This window comes from Coenobita brevimanus, chromosome 49 (assembly GCF_032717465.1).
Source record: "Coenobita brevimanus isolate Jiangsu-jjx chromosome 49, ASM3271746v2, whole genome shotgun sequence".
Taxonomy (NCBI): domain Eukaryota; kingdom Metazoa; phylum Arthropoda; class Malacostraca; order Decapoda; family Coenobitidae; genus Coenobita; species Coenobita brevimanus.
The window spans coordinates 1,309,632-1,327,160 of record NC_137002.1 but is presented as its reverse complement, the minus strand read 5'-3'; the positions used below and the strand labels follow the sequence as shown (position 1 = coordinate 1,327,160).

The 17,529-nt window shown below is 41.0% G+C and overlaps 1 protein-coding gene across 1 annotated transcript; it reads left to right on the top strand.

Annotated features, from left to right (window-relative positions):
* The first annotated feature begins 2,885 nt into the window (after window positions 1-2,885).
* Window positions 2,886-17,529, top strand: LOC145399444 (putative ATP-dependent RNA helicase an3). Its single transcript, XM_080272059.1, has 9 exons — window positions 2,886-3,002; window positions 4,558-4,670; window positions 5,368-5,517; window positions 5,829-5,985; window positions 8,931-9,090; window positions 10,076-10,251; window positions 12,205-12,322; window positions 16,594-16,763; window positions 17,464-17,529. The coding sequence occupies exons 1-9, from the start codon at window positions 2,886-2,888 to the stop codon at window positions 17,527-17,529; spliced, it is 1,227 nt and encodes a 408-aa protein (XP_080128185.1).

Below are 17,529 nucleotides of genomic sequence, written 5' to 3'. Positions count from 1 at the left end.
TTGAGGGGTAGGATGGAACTGGAGTGTATTGGTATTGTGATGAGGAGAGGTAGATTGAGATGGTTTGGGCATGTGGAGGGGATGGGGGATGATAAATGGGTGCAAAAAGTGAGAAATGTTAATGTTAGGGGTAGGGTTGCGAGAGGTACACCAAAAAAGACTTGGGACGAGGTCATTGAGTGTGACCCCAGGGATAAGGGACTAAATAGAGAAGTGGACAGAAATCGAGCAGCATGGACAGCCACCATTAGGTGACCAAGGCCGATGCATGCAAGCGCTTATGTTCGAGCCTTCAAAAAGGAAATGATGGCTGGATGTTTGATGACAGCAACTGTTTCAATACTGATAATGATGTATTTATAGCCAGAGGAAAGGGTGCTTCATGCCGAATAATGTCAGAGATTTTGTGCTTACTACCGGCCACCATTTTAATTCATCCATTGGCTGTGCTCGTTAATGCACAACCGGATACTCGGGAGTTTACTGTACTGTTAAAACTTCTACCACATGTTTCAGAAATTAACATAAGAAAAAAGTCAGAGGCTTGTCTGCACTTTTACACTCAGTTTTTGTAATGCAAACCTTAATGTGTTTATAAATTAGGGAAGAGCCAATAGAACCGAGTCAACTGTAGCAAGAAGAGTGACTGTCTACATTAGACCTGGGTGTGAATTCTTGTCAGGAGGCTCTCTGATGCTTCTTCCTGAACATCTTATTCTGTTTTTCATGATACAACTACCACTGCTATCACAGTTGGTGCAATGAACCTGGTTGGGGCAGGGAACAGTTTAAGGATTTGAATTATGTTAAAACAGACTTTGCTAATCTACCGTAAGACCTACCAACATGTTGTAAAAACAAGCTCACTAATATCAGTACACTAGTCCAGTATAAGACAGTCCTAGCATGTAATCAAAATGAACAGTGAGTGATAGTGCTGAAGGTGTGTGGTACATAGGAGGACTGCTGACCCTCAGAGAAAGGACTCTGAAGCCTATGCCCAAGTTGGACAAAAAAACTACTACTACTATTACTACTGGTACAGTAATAATAATAATAATAATAATAATAATATAATAATAATAATAATAATAATAATAATAATAGTAGTAGTAGCAGCAGCAGTAGTACAGTAGTAGTAGTTATCATCATCCTGCCTTTCTTTCCTGGCTTCAGATGTGGTGCAATAGGGTACAGCAAGTCAGGAAAAGAAAAGAATATGATATTGTAAGAGCTAATCAACAGAATGTCCAGTGAAGTGGGCCACACATTCATTCACTTACAGTTCAGAATACAGGTATTAGTGTAAAAAAAGATACAGTAAACCCTCAATATAACGAACCCCGGTATTGTGAATTTCGGATATAACAAACGGCTGTATCACAACCGAACTTCCCCCGGATTTTGCGAACAAAGGTCGCTAAATGAGGGGGAAGTTTGGGATCAGTCCATGGTGACAACAGCATCCTTTCATGGTACAGTAAGTGTACTTAAACAGCATCCCTTCCTGCCACAGTAAGTGTACTGTAACAGTACTACATTGTACTGTCTTCTTATTATAGGTATTGTATATACTGTATATGTACAACTTCATACAGTATTGTATTTGCATGTACAACTTCATAAACCATTGAATTCTCCATGTAAAACTTCACAGAGTTTGTTTAGGTTATGTTTGAGCATGCAGGACCGAATGACTCCCCTTATACAGTGAACTGAGTTTAGTAATCTCTCAGATATACTGACCCCTCATATACAGCAAACTTTCGGATGTAGCGACCCACCCCTCCCCACGATTAGTTCGTTATATCGAGGGTTTACTGTAAATAAAAGAGAAAATAAAACAAATGAACCTACTTCTAGATGGTGTCAATGGCAAAGCTGGATCTGGATGACAGCACCCCCATGGAAGTGATAGGGAATGACATACCCCCTCCTGTCACTGCCTACGCTGACCTGGACTTTACTAAGATTATTTGCAAGAACCTCAGACTCGCCTCCTACATTCAGCCTACCTTCATACAGGTTAGTGGTCTCCAAACAGATTTTCCTGGTCATCATCATCATCTTGACACACACACACACACACACACACACACACACACACACACACACACACACACACACACACACACACACACCGCTCGCTGGTGCATTGGTAACGTTCCCGCTTGCCAACTGGTGGACGGGAGTTCGCGCCTCGCTCAGGTTGCGAAAAGTTTCACTGACGAAGTGAGTGGTTACTGTCCCCCTTGAGCAAGGGGACGGGTGTGTGCGTGTGTGAAGGTCACAGCCTTGCCCTTAGATCGGACTATATGAGCTCTCAGCTCACTTCCGGGAGGGTAAAAGCTGACAATCACGACCATCAAGTGATCCTGACCGACCCGGTGAATTACACACACACACACACACACACACATACACTCTCTCTCTCTCTCTCTCTCTCTCTTTCTCCAGGAAGACCCTCTAGTAGTGAAGTGGTCGGTGAAGGCTGGTTGTATGTCACCCTTGAAATTTGAAGTCTTCCTAATAACTAAACAAAATCATCTGGTGGTGTTAAGAATTTATTGAAATAAATGTCATCAGATAGATAGGGTTAACAAATGTTCTCATAATTAACTTGTATTACTATATCATGCTGCAGTTTGTAAAATTAACTTGTATGTTTCTGTTTGCCTATAGCAACTCACCTTAATCCTGGATGGATGGCCACAAACAAATTGCGTCCATATCGCCCTGTTCCCCAAGATCAGACTGCTGTCCCTCAAATTCATGCAACCCACATTCATAGACCTCATCACCCTGTCACTCTTTCTTATCCTTGGTCTTTCCACTTTCTCCCTCCACGTCACTCACATTTTTTCATTTTTTTCCAGAGACATGTGATGCCAGTTGTCTTAGCAAAGAGAGACTTGATGGTGTTCGTACGACATGGGAAAGGGACAATCTCCTCCTTCATAATTCCCATCCTCCACCAGATCTTGCTTAATGGCCCCGTAAAGGTATGTTTATTACAGTTCGTCTGTCATAACTGGGCAAAGATCTTCACCTCTTCATTTTTTTTTTATTATTATTATTATTTTTTTAACAGTGACACCATCCACTCACTCAATGTAATGCTGATGTTGGATGTCTGCCCTTTCCTCTCCTCCATCCTTCATTCATTCCATCCTCTTCTGTCTTCCTTTCCTTCATTCTTTCCTTGACCTTCTGCCTACGGGTAACTTTACACTCCCCGTTCTGTCTTTCTTTCCTTCGTTCTTTCCTCGTCCTTCTGCCTGAGGGTGACTCTACACTGAGTGACAAGCCAAATGGTTTTTTGTACACCAGGAAACCATTTACTATGTTCGGTGGTAACCATATAACCAAATTTTGGCGCCTGGTGGTTTAGTGGGTAATTATCTGTGCTCCAGTCGGATTGAGCCGGTTTTATATCCAAGGGGTTGTTGGGGTTGCTTGCTCATGTAATGCCACTCAGGGATGAGTGAGGCTGGTCACTCTCATCTTAAATGTGGGGACCAACTGCCTAGCCCTGGGCTCCTACACTCCTCATGGGGCAATGTAGGATTGGATGACGGATGGATGGATGGACAGAATAAAGGAATATTATGACTGCACTGCAGTCTATCCAAAGCATGTCTTCATGACTAGCATTATATTTTAATGTTACTCTCTTCCTTAGCATTTTGTATTATCATTCTCCTGTATGTTATTCAGTGTTATTCATATTGCATGTATGTTACTAATGAAAACATATACTGTACAGTAATACCTCAACATATGATACCCCTAGATGCAATACCCCGGCTTAACGATGGGGGTAGAAATTGCACCATAGCCCGCCTAACAATGGCCAAACCCCGGTTTAACAATGGGTTTTCATTTTTCTTTCCGATTTTTATGATATTTTAGACTAAAATGTGTGTTCAGGTTGATTTATAAACTGTTTTTGGACTTTGATTAATGTGTTTTAGCCATAGGTGTGGCGAACATTGTCGTTTTGGGGTACAGTTTACTCAGCTGGAGTTTTCCAGACTTATATTTTATGATATTCTGGTTTGATTTGTTGGTTTAAGTGAGTTATTTACAGGTGTTAGGCTTAGGTTAGCTTCCTTGACAGCTGTTAGGCCATTTAGATTGCCTTTAAACCTGTTTTTGGGCTCATCTGGTTGGGTTTTGGACTTGGTTTGGGGGGAAACCCAAGGCTGGTTGAAATACATGTTAAAAGTACCCCGATATACAATACCCCACCTAACGATGGGGTTTTACCAAACCAAGTAGATCGTTTAACTGGGGTATGCCTGTATTATAAATATTATAACGTATCATATCATTTTTAAGGGCTCCAACGTGCCTGCATGTGACTAAAGCCGACTTATGCAAGCATGCAGGAGCCTTTATAAACGATACAATATGATTTAATAATGATATGTTTTCATCAGAAAGCTACAAGACAATATTGAGCCGTAATCTCCTGAATAAATTGCTAATGAAAAAATGTTGCACAAGTTTCCAAAGCCACTTAAAATATGACCTAATGTTGTTTGTCCCCCACAGATGGAGCCAAGTCATGAAGCTCAGCCCAGGCGCTTCCCTTTGGCTGTGTTTGTGGCAGCATCACATGTACAGGTTACACGGATCTATGAAGAGTGTCAAAGATTCACTTACAGGTGGGTGGTCTGGTGTTTAAACTTCCCAGAGAAAGTGATGGCCTTGAATAGATTGATCTCCAAGAGGACACTGGAGGTTTTTGATCATGTAATGCCATCGGGAGAAGTAGGCTGAGTTGTCTATCCTTATATGTACTGTACTACATAAGCCTAGCCTCACACCCCTACTTCTCAGTGGGGGTACTGTATATAAGATTGGCTGTTATAGTACTGTTATTATTATTATTACTTCATTGTTTTCTTTGCCCTGTGTATGGGTTTTGTTGTTGTCGCTCATCCCTGGTCTGTCAGGCCGAACTCATATGTATGGTTGTAGGGCTTGGGTATATCATGAAAACAGAAAGTCAAGAGTGATGGCCCTAGAAATGGATTTATGTGGAAAGATAGTTTGGGATGGGAAGGTTATGATAAGAAAGATATGTTACAGTGGATATTCGTGGTACCAGTACCTGTTGGAATATTGTATCAAAAGTATAATGTTAGTGACGCCAGTCATACTTGATGGATGACCTTTCAGATGGATGGCTTGCATTTAGATAAGTCCAGAAGTTACTAAGAAAGAAGATAAAATACCGGTAGCAAAAACTTAGTAGAGATACATTTTTCAAAAATGTTAGGTAATGATACATTGAGAAATATGTAAATGAGTATCTAGAGTTGGCTATAAAATTGCTAAAAAGGTCCCCCCTACCTGCAGGTCACAAGTGCGTTGTTTCATGATACACAGCGACGATGATACGATGATTCAGTTTCGAGGCTACTCATCCAGCTACCACATCCTCATCACAGAGGCTACCTGCTTTGATAAACTCATTGACTATGATGCCATAGGATTTGATTACTGCAGGTGAGAAGCTCTATCCACTTGATGTGTACTGTAGATACCTCCAGATGACTACACAGACTAACAAACCAGTTGCATCTCATAGTTCAGGATGCCATTTACTGTATGGTACTGCAAGGTACGTTAGGTGGCAGCCATATAAGCAGAGTGATACTAGGTGAGATTTGTTAATGTACTCCAACCCATAAGAGTTTAAATTTGCTTTTGCATTCCTTGTTTGCTGGACCCTACCTTATCCCCTTCTTGAATGGGGCAAAAAGATCAGGATGATGGTTGTGATGTTGGTAAGACAAGCAGCTCTCTCTGGTACTTAGGCATCTGGTTGTGCAAGGGATTGACAAGATGCTGCAGGGGGGGTTGAAAGCACAGATATGTCGAGTGCTGCAGAACTACACCCAGTGTCACCCGAGCCAACGCCAGACACTGCTCCTCTCCACAACCCTTCCCAGAGAAATACAGTGGCTTGCGGAGGTGAGTCTGTATCATCACAATTTTAGGTTTATATACTCATAGTCAAAAAATAATGTGGATAACTCACCTGTGAGTGATGAATGAGGTGTGTGGGTAAGACAAAAGTTGGTATCCGAGGCAGGAAGGGAGGCTACTGGGCTGCTCCCCCTCCCTCCTCCACACCTATGCCACCACCACCACCACCACCACCCTCCTCCCTCCTCTTGCTATTCACTGCCTCTCATGATGCCTCCACGAGTTTTGTTATCTCTCCATCTGTATTCTTTTCCTTCCCAACAGATCCAGAACAGTAATCAGGAATGTCACTAAGAAGATTCAGTATGTTATCATCATCACTCACCTGCTCTTGTCCTTCATTCCATCGAGATTTGCCACAACTTCCCTAAGCTCATGGCGTTTGTTTAAATATTCGGTGATAACTGTTTATCTTCTTTCATTCACTTTCTTTGCATAGGTTTCACTGAGCTCCTGGTTTACTTTCTGTAGCAAAGGTAACATCTTTCCCACCCACAGAGACTCTGATGTGCTGGTACCACGCCGAAACTTTTCCATTGGTGCCAGATCGGTAATCTTCCTCGACAGGTAGCCGGCTGTAACTTTGCTTTCTTTTTTGTTTTCTTCTTTGCTTTCTTCTTCTTGTGCCATCAACTGAAGCTATGCATCTTCCACCATCTCTTCAGCAGTTTTTGTTTCCTCTGGTTGCAATATTTCCGCTACAAGGGCCTCATCAACTTGATCAGAACCTGGTGCTGGGATATTTCTGGCTGCCTCAACTGCCTTACGGAGAAGTTTAGCCTTGCACTGCCGTTTACTTGAGTTGGGTGATACCAAGTCGGGGAGGAGATGCCAAGCATGCTTTATAGTGTCGGTTGTGATGTTTTCCCAGGCCAATGATGTCATGCACTTGGCCAAGGTGGTGGCAGATTTCAACCACACGCCTGAGATTTTTTTCATTAGATTTGAAACTTCCTCGTTAGATTCGAATATGGGTAGAGGTCCAATAGTGTCGTTAGATGCGAATACGTTAGATGTGAACTTGTTAGATGTGAGATCACACTGTAAGACAGATCTTGCAAATGATATTTTCAGCAACAATATTGTACATTAAAGAGAAAATCAATTACATTTCCCACTGGAACAAAGCCTAACATCATGGCAGTTAACAACTTAGAGCACAGCATTGCAGTGAATCATCATTAGCTTTTCAAAACTGCGAAGTAATCCCTCGATTATCCGACATGATAGAGCTAAAGGCATGTCCAGGTAATGGCTCCATTTGCATAATGGACTTCTCCCCTCCCCCCCCCCTTGTACATAACCTAACTTTGAAAGCCATTGTAAAAGGCCACATTGTACAACACTTGTTCCTGTTATTTAACACTATCTGGTCAAGCAGACCTATAAACCACAGCCAAGCAATTCCCATGGTCAAGAAGACCCATCAACCACAGATAAGCAATCACCACTGCAGGGCCATACCCTGCAGTGACAAGAAAACATGAAAAAACCAGCTACACAAGAAAAATGCAGTGGGTACACAAAACATAATGGTAAAATGGAATAAATTAATGATAGAACAGAATAAAACCATGGTACAGTGCAGTAAGCTAAAATAAAATCAGCGTCAATACTCACAATTCGACCATCCCACATCAATCTTACCCAGGATCTCCCACTTCCCCAGAGTCAACACTACCCTCTTCCTTTTCCATGGTGAAGGGGCCATCATCACACACCCCATGAAGAGGCACGCAAGGAATAGCAAGGCCTGAAGCAGGTAGGAAACAACCACAATAGCTATCATGAGTGCCGCCATAACAACTGTTTGAGAGGAGCTGTTTACTAAATAATCACCGCATAGAAATTAAGACTGAGTGAGGGGGGGGTCTCTATCGGACATTGGGTAAACTACCCAGCTAGACATGGCAGTGCCGGCAGGCTATTCCTGCCTCTCCAGGTGGAAATTTTTCACGCGACCATAATTTCTGCCCAGAGAGAAGCATTTTGTCCGGATATTTTGAAAAAATGTATGAATAATGGTTTTGAACAGCCAGATCACAGCATCTGGTTAATGGATTTTCCAGGTAATGGCCGTCCGGATAATCGAGAGATTACTTTAGTTTGGTCTGTAAGGCGACACCTCTTGCCCAAAAATCTTTCTACCAGCACTAGACAATGATCCTTGTTCCCAGTTCTCACTTGTTCTAGAACTGTTCATTTCATGATCTTGGTATAATTACCAACATTACTCATCCCACATGTTCTGAAGAGTGATTAGATGTGCAGTATTTCACTCTTGATCCTGCTTCAGCCTTCAGTCCACTGAGTTGACATTGCAGGCTATAACTACCACTACAGTACTATTACCTTCTTTGTTTTATTAGCACAGTCTGCTGCTGAGCTACATGAAATAAACTACAGGAGGACAAAAATCAGGGCCAAGTTAGAGTAAAAATAGTATGGTATAGGAATGGTACTAGAGGGCTTCCAAGTACAGTACTATATTGTAGAATTAACCCTTCATTCGGATGGTTTTATATTTTTGCTGCCTCAGGATGATTGACTATAACTCTGAGACTTTTTGAACTGGAGGGAAAGATTTAGCCGTTATGAAATCCCTCCATACTAGAGTTGAATAGATCATTGAATAATAATATCTGTTGGTGGTATGGTTTAAAAAAAAGTAGAAGAAGAAGAAGAATCTTAGTGAAGGGGTTAATAGCAGAAAAGAACATTTAAAAAAAGAACTTACTATATAATGAAACCTTTATAGATTTAATGTTTCTTTTGTTTTAAATTTGCAGGATTTTTGGGGTGACTTGATCCGAGGGGCAAATGGGCACTCTGTGTAATTTATTGTGAATAACAAAAAAAAAGAACAAAGGGACGAAGTCTGATTGAAATGATGACATACTGTACATTTTTATATTATTATTATTTTACAGGAGTTTCTAGATGACTTTGTGTTCCTGAAAGTGGGTTATGTAAACTTGCCGAGAAGTGATGTGATCCAGAAGATAGTGCCGGTAGGGGAAGAACACAAACGCTCATTCCTCATCAGTATCCTCATGGCTGCTGGTATAAGGGACATCAGTAATGGCAAAGGTATACAGTAGTGCTCAGTACATGTAGTTAGTCCTCATTTAGCCTCTGGAATCTGGGTGATGTCATTTTTAGTTATTCTTACTACTTTCAGAGGCATTTATTCTGCATAGAGCCCTCTGGTCTTGAAAGGGTAATGAAAGCTAAATCTAACATTTCTGTATCAATAAATTTATCCTAAGCATAGTAAAATCAGCTGAAGATAGCAAGAATGATATGAAAATGACATTCTTGGGCTGAGTCAGGTAAGTTTGTTTCACTTAAATCACTGGCATAGTTACCCAAATGCTTTTACCTCATCAGTATCATCATGGCTGCTTATATTAGGGACACAAAGCATGGCAAAGGTATCGTTAATCCTTGCTTCATTCTCAGGCTCCTATGACTCACTTTGAGATGGATGAAGTCTGGCATTAATGGGAACAGAATACAGTACTAGAGTTAAACCTGCTGTGAGAGGGTCAGTGATACCAGTATTACCACTTATGCAGAAAAGTCCAGCTAACAGTACTCCTTCAAAATCAGATGATATATTTTTCTGGTATCTGTTTGTGTAGCCTGTATGTCTGTCTATCTGCTTATCTGTCTGTAAATCTTTATCTATTCTTGCTACTTCTAGATTATTATATTCAGCTTTAGAAAGATCTTTTGTGCTGAAGGGATTAATAAAGGCCGTATATAATCCCTCCATGTCAGAAAGCCTCTCTTAAGCTGAATAAAGTTGTAGGAAGAGAGGAAAAAAAAGAAAAGAAAATCTAACAAAAAAAGGGAAAAAATTATGTATTCCATTCAGAGACAAGGATGTAGGAGAAACACAAATGCCTCTCCCTTCTCATTGTCCTCATGGCAGCCAGTTTTAGGGACACCAAGCATGTCAAAGTCTAACTTAACATCTGATCTGACCTCACATCTCACCTCATATCGCTTCATCTCACCTCACTTCACTTAACCAAATATAACCAATCCTGACAACTTCTACCCTCCCCAGATGCCCTGACTCTAGTGTTTGTGGAGAAGAAGAAGGACGTGAATGCCCTGGATGTGCTGTTAAACCAAAATGGGTACCCGGTGACCAGCATCCATGGGGAGCGTAGTTCCACAGAGCGGGAGGAGGCTGTCAGACTGTTCTGCTCTGGCCAGTGTCCCGTCATGATTGGTACACTGGTAGGTAGTATCATTGTCATTATCTGGTTTTCAACTAATATCACCATCATTATCACTGTGTGGCTGTAAACAAAGATTTAAATATGAAAATAATAATCAGTGATAGTACTGTAGTTATCTGTTAAAGAGATTGGTTAATCCCATAAACTGATTAAAATTCTGTCTTGCTCTGTGTGTGTGTGTGTGTGTGTGTATCCATCTATATATCTTCTATCTATCTGTCTATCTTTTTTCTGTCTGTATATACAGTAACCTCTCAAATAACGCGAGGGTTAGGTTCCTGGAGAGGTCGCGTTAGTTAAAAACGTGTTATTTAAACATAATTTTCCCATAAGAAGCAATTGTAATATTGGGGGTTACGTTCCTGGACTCTGGGAAAGTCTACCCATTTGGGGAGCTATGCTACTCTAAACTTAAAAGCAACAATATTAATTTGAAAGATAATCCACGTAAAAAACAAAAACAGTATATTTGGGGAGAAATAAACAACATTTGAGCCGTAGTTGGACCGAAGCGTTGTTTACTTCTCCCAAAATACATACTGTTTTCGTTTTTTACGTGGATTTTCTTTCAATTCTGCTTCATTCACGGCATTGTGAAAGTTCCTTAATATTATTAATGCATTAGTAGGTCATAAAAACACTAGAGTAAAAGCAACATTTTCATTACAGTAAGTAGGTCACAAATAATAACAACACACCTCCTCACTTCATCTATGCATCACTCGTCGTCTGCTGCTGTTCCTCCTCACCCCACTCCCCCACCCCCCACCGCTCCCCACCCTAAATCTGTTGTCCCTCCTCGCTCTGCTGTCCTTCCTCTTCCTCTGACTGCTGTGCTATTGGTGATGAAGATAACTTGCTTAAGTTTTCTGTCTTCTTCGTAAATAACTGCTCTATCTTGATCTGAGTGGTTTTCTTCTTTCTGTTCTGCAGCATCAAGTTGAAACAGTTTAGATCTGCCACCACTTTCCTGGCTACATTTTGTCTGAAAATGAGCCAAATTGCTCAGAATGGGGCCAAACTTCATTTTCGAATATTATAGTTCGAAAAAAACCAGTTTAAGCAACAGGCAAATAAAAAATTGTATTTATGCATAAATTGCCACACACAGTCTATCGGCTCGGGACTGTCCAAGGTGCGCGCGGCTAATTTGAAACCATCACGTAAGTGTAAAGTCACGTTAAATCAAGAAACCCTTGTTAGTTAAACATATCTCCTTAAATAGTTGCTCGTGTTAAAACGAAAATGCGTTTTTTAAACTCGCGTTAGTTGAGAGGTTACTGTGTGTATATATATATATATATATATATATATATATATATATACATACATTTAAGATGAGAGTGATCAGCCTCACTCATCCCTGAGTGGCTTTACGTGAGCAATAAACCCCAACCACCCCTTGGATATAAATCTGCACAGGCTCAGTCTGACTGGAGCACTTTAATTGCCCACTAAACCACCAGTTGCCATATTTGGTTATATGGTTACTGCCCAGTTTAGTAAATGGCTTCCTGGTGTACAAGAAACCATTGGCCTGTCACTCATCATAGAGTCACCCGTAGACAGGAGGAAGAGGAAAGAGTGAAGGAAAGAAAGACAGAAGAGGAAGGATGGAAAGAAGGACGGAATAGAGGAAAGGGCAGGCATCCGAGAGCAGCACTACATCGAGTGAGTGGATGGTGAGCGCCCCCACCAACCATATATATACAGTATAGTGGATGGTTATGCCTGTGAGGTGGAATTATGATTCGAAGGGCTTAAGAGGTACATGAATGTGTGGCCCATTTTACGGGCCCTGCTCTTGATTATCATAGTTTTCTCTTGTGTTTTCTCCCATCTTCCTTTCTGAATCCTGCCTGACCCCATCTTTAGGAGGGGGAAAGGGTTGGGATGGTGATAATGATGATGATGATCATGATATTATTTCTTACCTCCTGCTGTTTTTCAGATGGCTATCCGAGCTGTGGATTTACCCTCAGTAATGCATGTCATCCTGTACGACATGCCTCAGGACATCGAGAAGTACAGCATCTGCCTTAGCTATACCGGTCACCCAGACAAAGTTGGTAAGGCCCATTTACTCTTTTTCTCAGGTTCTGCTGTTGAAGATGAAACCTTGTGATTAATACCTTTTGACTGCAAACATTCGTTAAGGTAGTTAATCAGTTGCTTTTGCTAAGTTCCAATCTTTCCTTTGAATAAAACATCCTACAGTAGATTTTATGGTTGTATTGTCAGGTGAACAGGGACAAAGGGATACAGATTTTGTCCAATAGTCTGTCTGTCCAAAGCAAAATTGATATCTCACATTTGCAAGCTGGACACGGAATCACTCCACCACCAGCTCCTATATTTGCCATTGGATAACAATCCTTTAGACACAATAACACAGACCCATATTCTTGTTGGTTAAGGAAGCTTACTAGAACTTCTTCCTAACCAGTGAATTTCTGTGCATAGCTCATTAATATTCCCTTATTTCTGCAATCTGTGGTGATATCAGGACAAATATAATTGAAGAGAATAGTAGCAGTTTAGCCTCAGGGTTCATCTGGTGTGAACCCAGTGGACTGCAGGCTGATATTGTCATGTGGCAGTCCACCTTCTTCCTTTCATGAAGAAGGAGATAGTAGAGGAGCATTTGAATGAGTGAGTAGTGAAGCTGCCAGGTTATATTGGTACCACCACATGAAAGTGTCCATCCCTAGCACCATCAAAGAGGTTAATGTGCAGTATGCAAAATAAATTGTTAAGGAAATGTGCTAGAAAGCATTATAATTTGACAGGAATGCGAGCCGTAGAATATATTAATATTAGCTGGAGGGGCATATACAGTACAGTATTACCTGTATGAAAGGTCATCATAATATGTTTTGTAAATTTGGTGGTCTTTTTTTTTTGCTATTAAGTCTACAGTAATTTACGGAAAAATTGCCCATTAAAATTCTGATGTTATGTGTAAAGCTGAATTTCCAGTTTTCCTCAATTTGCTGTACCAGTTGTATGGAAAAAGTTGTGATATTTTGGAACACGTTACTGACATAAAACAAGGATTTATTGTATTAGGATAGTAAATATTAATGGGTTATTATTATATCCATCCATCATCCAATCCTACGTTGCCCCACGAGGAGCGTAGGAGCCCGGGGCTAGGCAAGTTGGTCCTGACATTTAAGATGAGCTATTATTATTATTATTATTATTATTACAGTAATATTATTTTTATTATTATTATTCATCCATCCATCCATCATCTAATCCTACGTTGCCCCATGAGGAGCGTAGGAGCCCGGGGCTAGGCAAGTTGGTCCTGACATTTAAGATGAGCTATTATTATTATTATTATTATTACAGTAATATTATTTTTATTATTATTATTCATCCATCCATCCATCATCTAATCCTACGTTGCCCCATGAGGAGCGTAGGAGCCCGGGGCTAGGAAAGTTGGTCCTGGCATTTAAGATGAGAGTGACCAGCCTCACTCATCCCTGAGGGGCATTACGTGAGCAATAAACCCCAACCATCCCTTGGATATAAACCTTCACCGGCTCAATCCGACTGGAACACCTTTATTACCCACTAAACCACCAGGAGCCAAAATATGGTTATACTGTATGGTTACCACCCAACGTAGTAAATAGTTTCCTGGTATACAGGAAACCATTTGGCTTGTCATTCAGTGTAGAGTCACCCACAGGCAGAAGGAAGAGGAGAGAATGAAGGAAAGAAAGACACAAGAGAGAGTGTAAGTCACCCACAGGCAGAAGAAAGAGGAAAGAATGAAGGAAAGAAAGACAGAAGAGGATGGATGGAAAGAAGGATGGAGGAGAGGAAAGGGCAGACACCCGAGAGCAGCACTACATCAAGTGAGTGGATGGTGAGTGCCCCCACCTACCACAAATTATTATTATTATTATCATTATTTTATAAGAACATATTTTTTGTGGGTTACAGCTCAATGTTAATATTACAGTAGGTGAAAAACTTGTAATTTGCAGTGATTATGCATGGTTCGTTTCATTTTTAAAGGCTCCATCATGCTTGCATGCGACGGCCTTTGCCACTTAATGGCGTCTCTCCATGCTGCTCGAGCTCTGGGAGCATCCTTATTCCGTCCTTTATTGCTGAGGTCACACTCAGTGACTTCATCCCAGGTCTTTTTTAGTCTGCCTCTTGCAACCCTACCCCTAACGTTAACACTGCTCACTTTGTGCATGCAGTTGTCATCCCCCACCCTCTCCACATTCCCAAACCATCTCAATCTACCTCTCCTCATCACAACACCAAATACACTCCAGTCCCATCCAACCTCTCAACTCTTCCATCATAAACCTAGCTCCTCCAGGCCTCGCACTCGGGGACGCACTGCACATCCACCTAATCATTGTCATTTTTGTACATTTGAGCCTGCAAATGTCCTCTTCCATTATTGCCCGGGTCTCACTACCATGCTGCATTACACTTCAAACATATGCTGCATACAAAGATCCCTTGTACTTTCATAACCATATCCGTAATTTGGGAATTTCACATCAGTCTGCAGTCCACTGGGTTCATATTTCAGATGAGCCTGTAGCCATAGTGACAACAAGGGTTTGTAAAATTCTTAAGTTGTTGAGGAATGGATGGGAACGTATAGCATGTTATACAGTAATCCCTCACATATTCAACGTTATAGAGCCATCAGTGTATACGGATATGGCTGAAATCTGGATACAGAGCAATATCCTACCTATTAATACCCAGCCCATACCCAACCTGTATGTTCAGTTCCCCACCTAATTGTGGCAGCGTTCTTTGGTATTTCAGTTATTTAGACACCAAAACACACATGGGAATATCCGGTTTAGTGCTAGGTACTAAGAAAACAATGCATAAGCAACAAAAATCCACAAATACCCTACCGATATGTACATTTTTATGTACTTACTATAAATAATAGGACAGAGCAACAGAAAGTCACCATTAAATGCTCAGAATGCAGTTTATTGAAAGAAAAACTTGGGAGCTGGGAGTGTGCATGCCTACTGGGAATAAACGCTACCACTACCATCGCCACCCTCCTCTCTACCATTGCCACCCTCTCGAGCACCAGCCTTTCTTTGTATCACCTGTAGTATCTCATCATCTCTTTCAAACCTTGCATAGTCATTAGGTTCACCACCATTTCCACCAACCAGCCACAGAAGCCATGAGGCTAGCGAAAACAGTGAACAATGGGGGTAGCCAGGTATAAAAAAATGGGCAAGGTCGCAGTAGGATAGTGATGTGCAGGACAACAGTGAATCAAAACACGCCATATGACTGCTCACTAGGTGCAGCTCACTCGCTAGAAGAGACTCGCTCGCTAGGAAAACGAGTCGAAATGTGCCTTGCGGCTTGCTCACTAGACGACAATTGCCACAGAGTCACTAGTTTTGAGGTTTTGTCGCTTGTTATGAAGCTGAAGACAGTTTCTGTCCTGTCGCTAGACTTGAAATCACTAGTCAAAAAAATGTTAGTTGCAGGGTCCTACTGCATACAGTATTTACTCATGAGACCAAAGAAACCGTTTGGAATCCCAGCTTTCCAAGGAATGTACTGAGAGCTTCAGTTGACATGCTCCAGTATGAAATCAAATGAAAAAAGATTTCCTGTTGCAATACTATGTTTTCTTACATGAATTCTAACAATTGAATATCAGATATTACACTCCTAATTTTATGTGAATGTTTTTTTCTATGTTTAGGGGGTGAAATCAGCAATCGTAATCACCCCACTTCTGGGTTTTATCATTCGACCAATAGCCAAGCGTTTATTGACGCAGTTTGTTGACACAGCAAGTTGGGAGCAGAAAATCAAACACTGTGTATGTGATAAATGCTATGGCCCCTCACTACATGCACATCCAGAGAGAAAGCATGAGAATGAGAAAACGTGAGAAAGTAAATATTTTAGCTCAGTTATTCTTCTGTTATTATTCAACTGCCTCACCAGAAATGTTGAAAGTTTGTACCAAGATGAAATTATGATGATAGGTATATGTACAAATGCTCACTCGCTTATCATGCGGTCACAAAACACCCGTTGCTGGTTGTAAGTGTGCTCTACCACAGCATACTCTAACAAACAAAAGTTCTCCAGCAGTCCCCAGCCAGTATTGTATCTTTTCTGTCTCCTCCTGAATTTCACAGTGTCCTTCCTTCTCATATTCTTGTTGTGTACTTCATAATGCTTTCATATGACATCATATTTAACACCTTCCATTGCCACAATTAGCAGGGAAGTGTCAGTGAATGTTTGATGATGATACTCCAGGCACATAGGCATGCACTAATATGGTGTGTTGTGATAGGTTTGGCTACCAGCTTCTTCAGTAATAAGAAGAACCTTACTACTTTGGTGCCAGAATTAGTGGACATGTTGAAAGCATCACAGCAGGAGGTGCCCACTTGTTTACAGCGCCTGGTGACGTCACGGGAACAACACCTGCCAGTAGTAACCAAAGGAGAGTCAGAGATAGAAGTAAGTTAAGTTTTGTGGTGGAGACTGATGATACTAATTTGGGTATGACAAAACAATAGCTCACACTTAATAAGCTTGATGCCTTGAAATCCTTCATTGGCATTATCTCGGATAGCAGAGGGAATTGCTGAAATAGTTCATCCAAATAACAGCATATCATGTAAGCATAAGTTGGGCCTAACCCTAACAGCTGCAAACACAGAATAGATTAAAAAGCCTGAAACAAATCCTGAAGAATAACAACAGGATGTGCAAAGACCACAAATATAAATCACTTGCACCAAAAAACAAAACTTATACAGTATTACCGGTCATGGTCCACGTGGCATGAGAGGTACACAGTTCATTATTTCAGCACGGGATTCATCCCGCTCTTGTAATTTTATGTTGCATATGGAAGTCCAGATGTTGTACTATCCTGATCATGGGCTGCATCAGTCGGTATAAATAATAAATATGAATGAACAGGATGTGAACATATACTAGCTTACCACCACCAATTTAAACTGAATATCAAAACCAGACAACAGGACACATGTAGGTGATGGCTGAGCACAGCTTTCCAGAACCAGTGTGACTCTATACAAACATTACAAAGCAAAGAGTTGTAGCTTTTACACGTTATTCAGATTGAGCTTATAATAATGAGTGTGTTGCCTTAAAGTTGATATGTCCTGAATAAAATGTAAATGTATTTCAGCAATGTCCAATTAAACCACAAGGGAATGGAGAACAGCTCACAACCACCACCACAGTCATCAGCTAA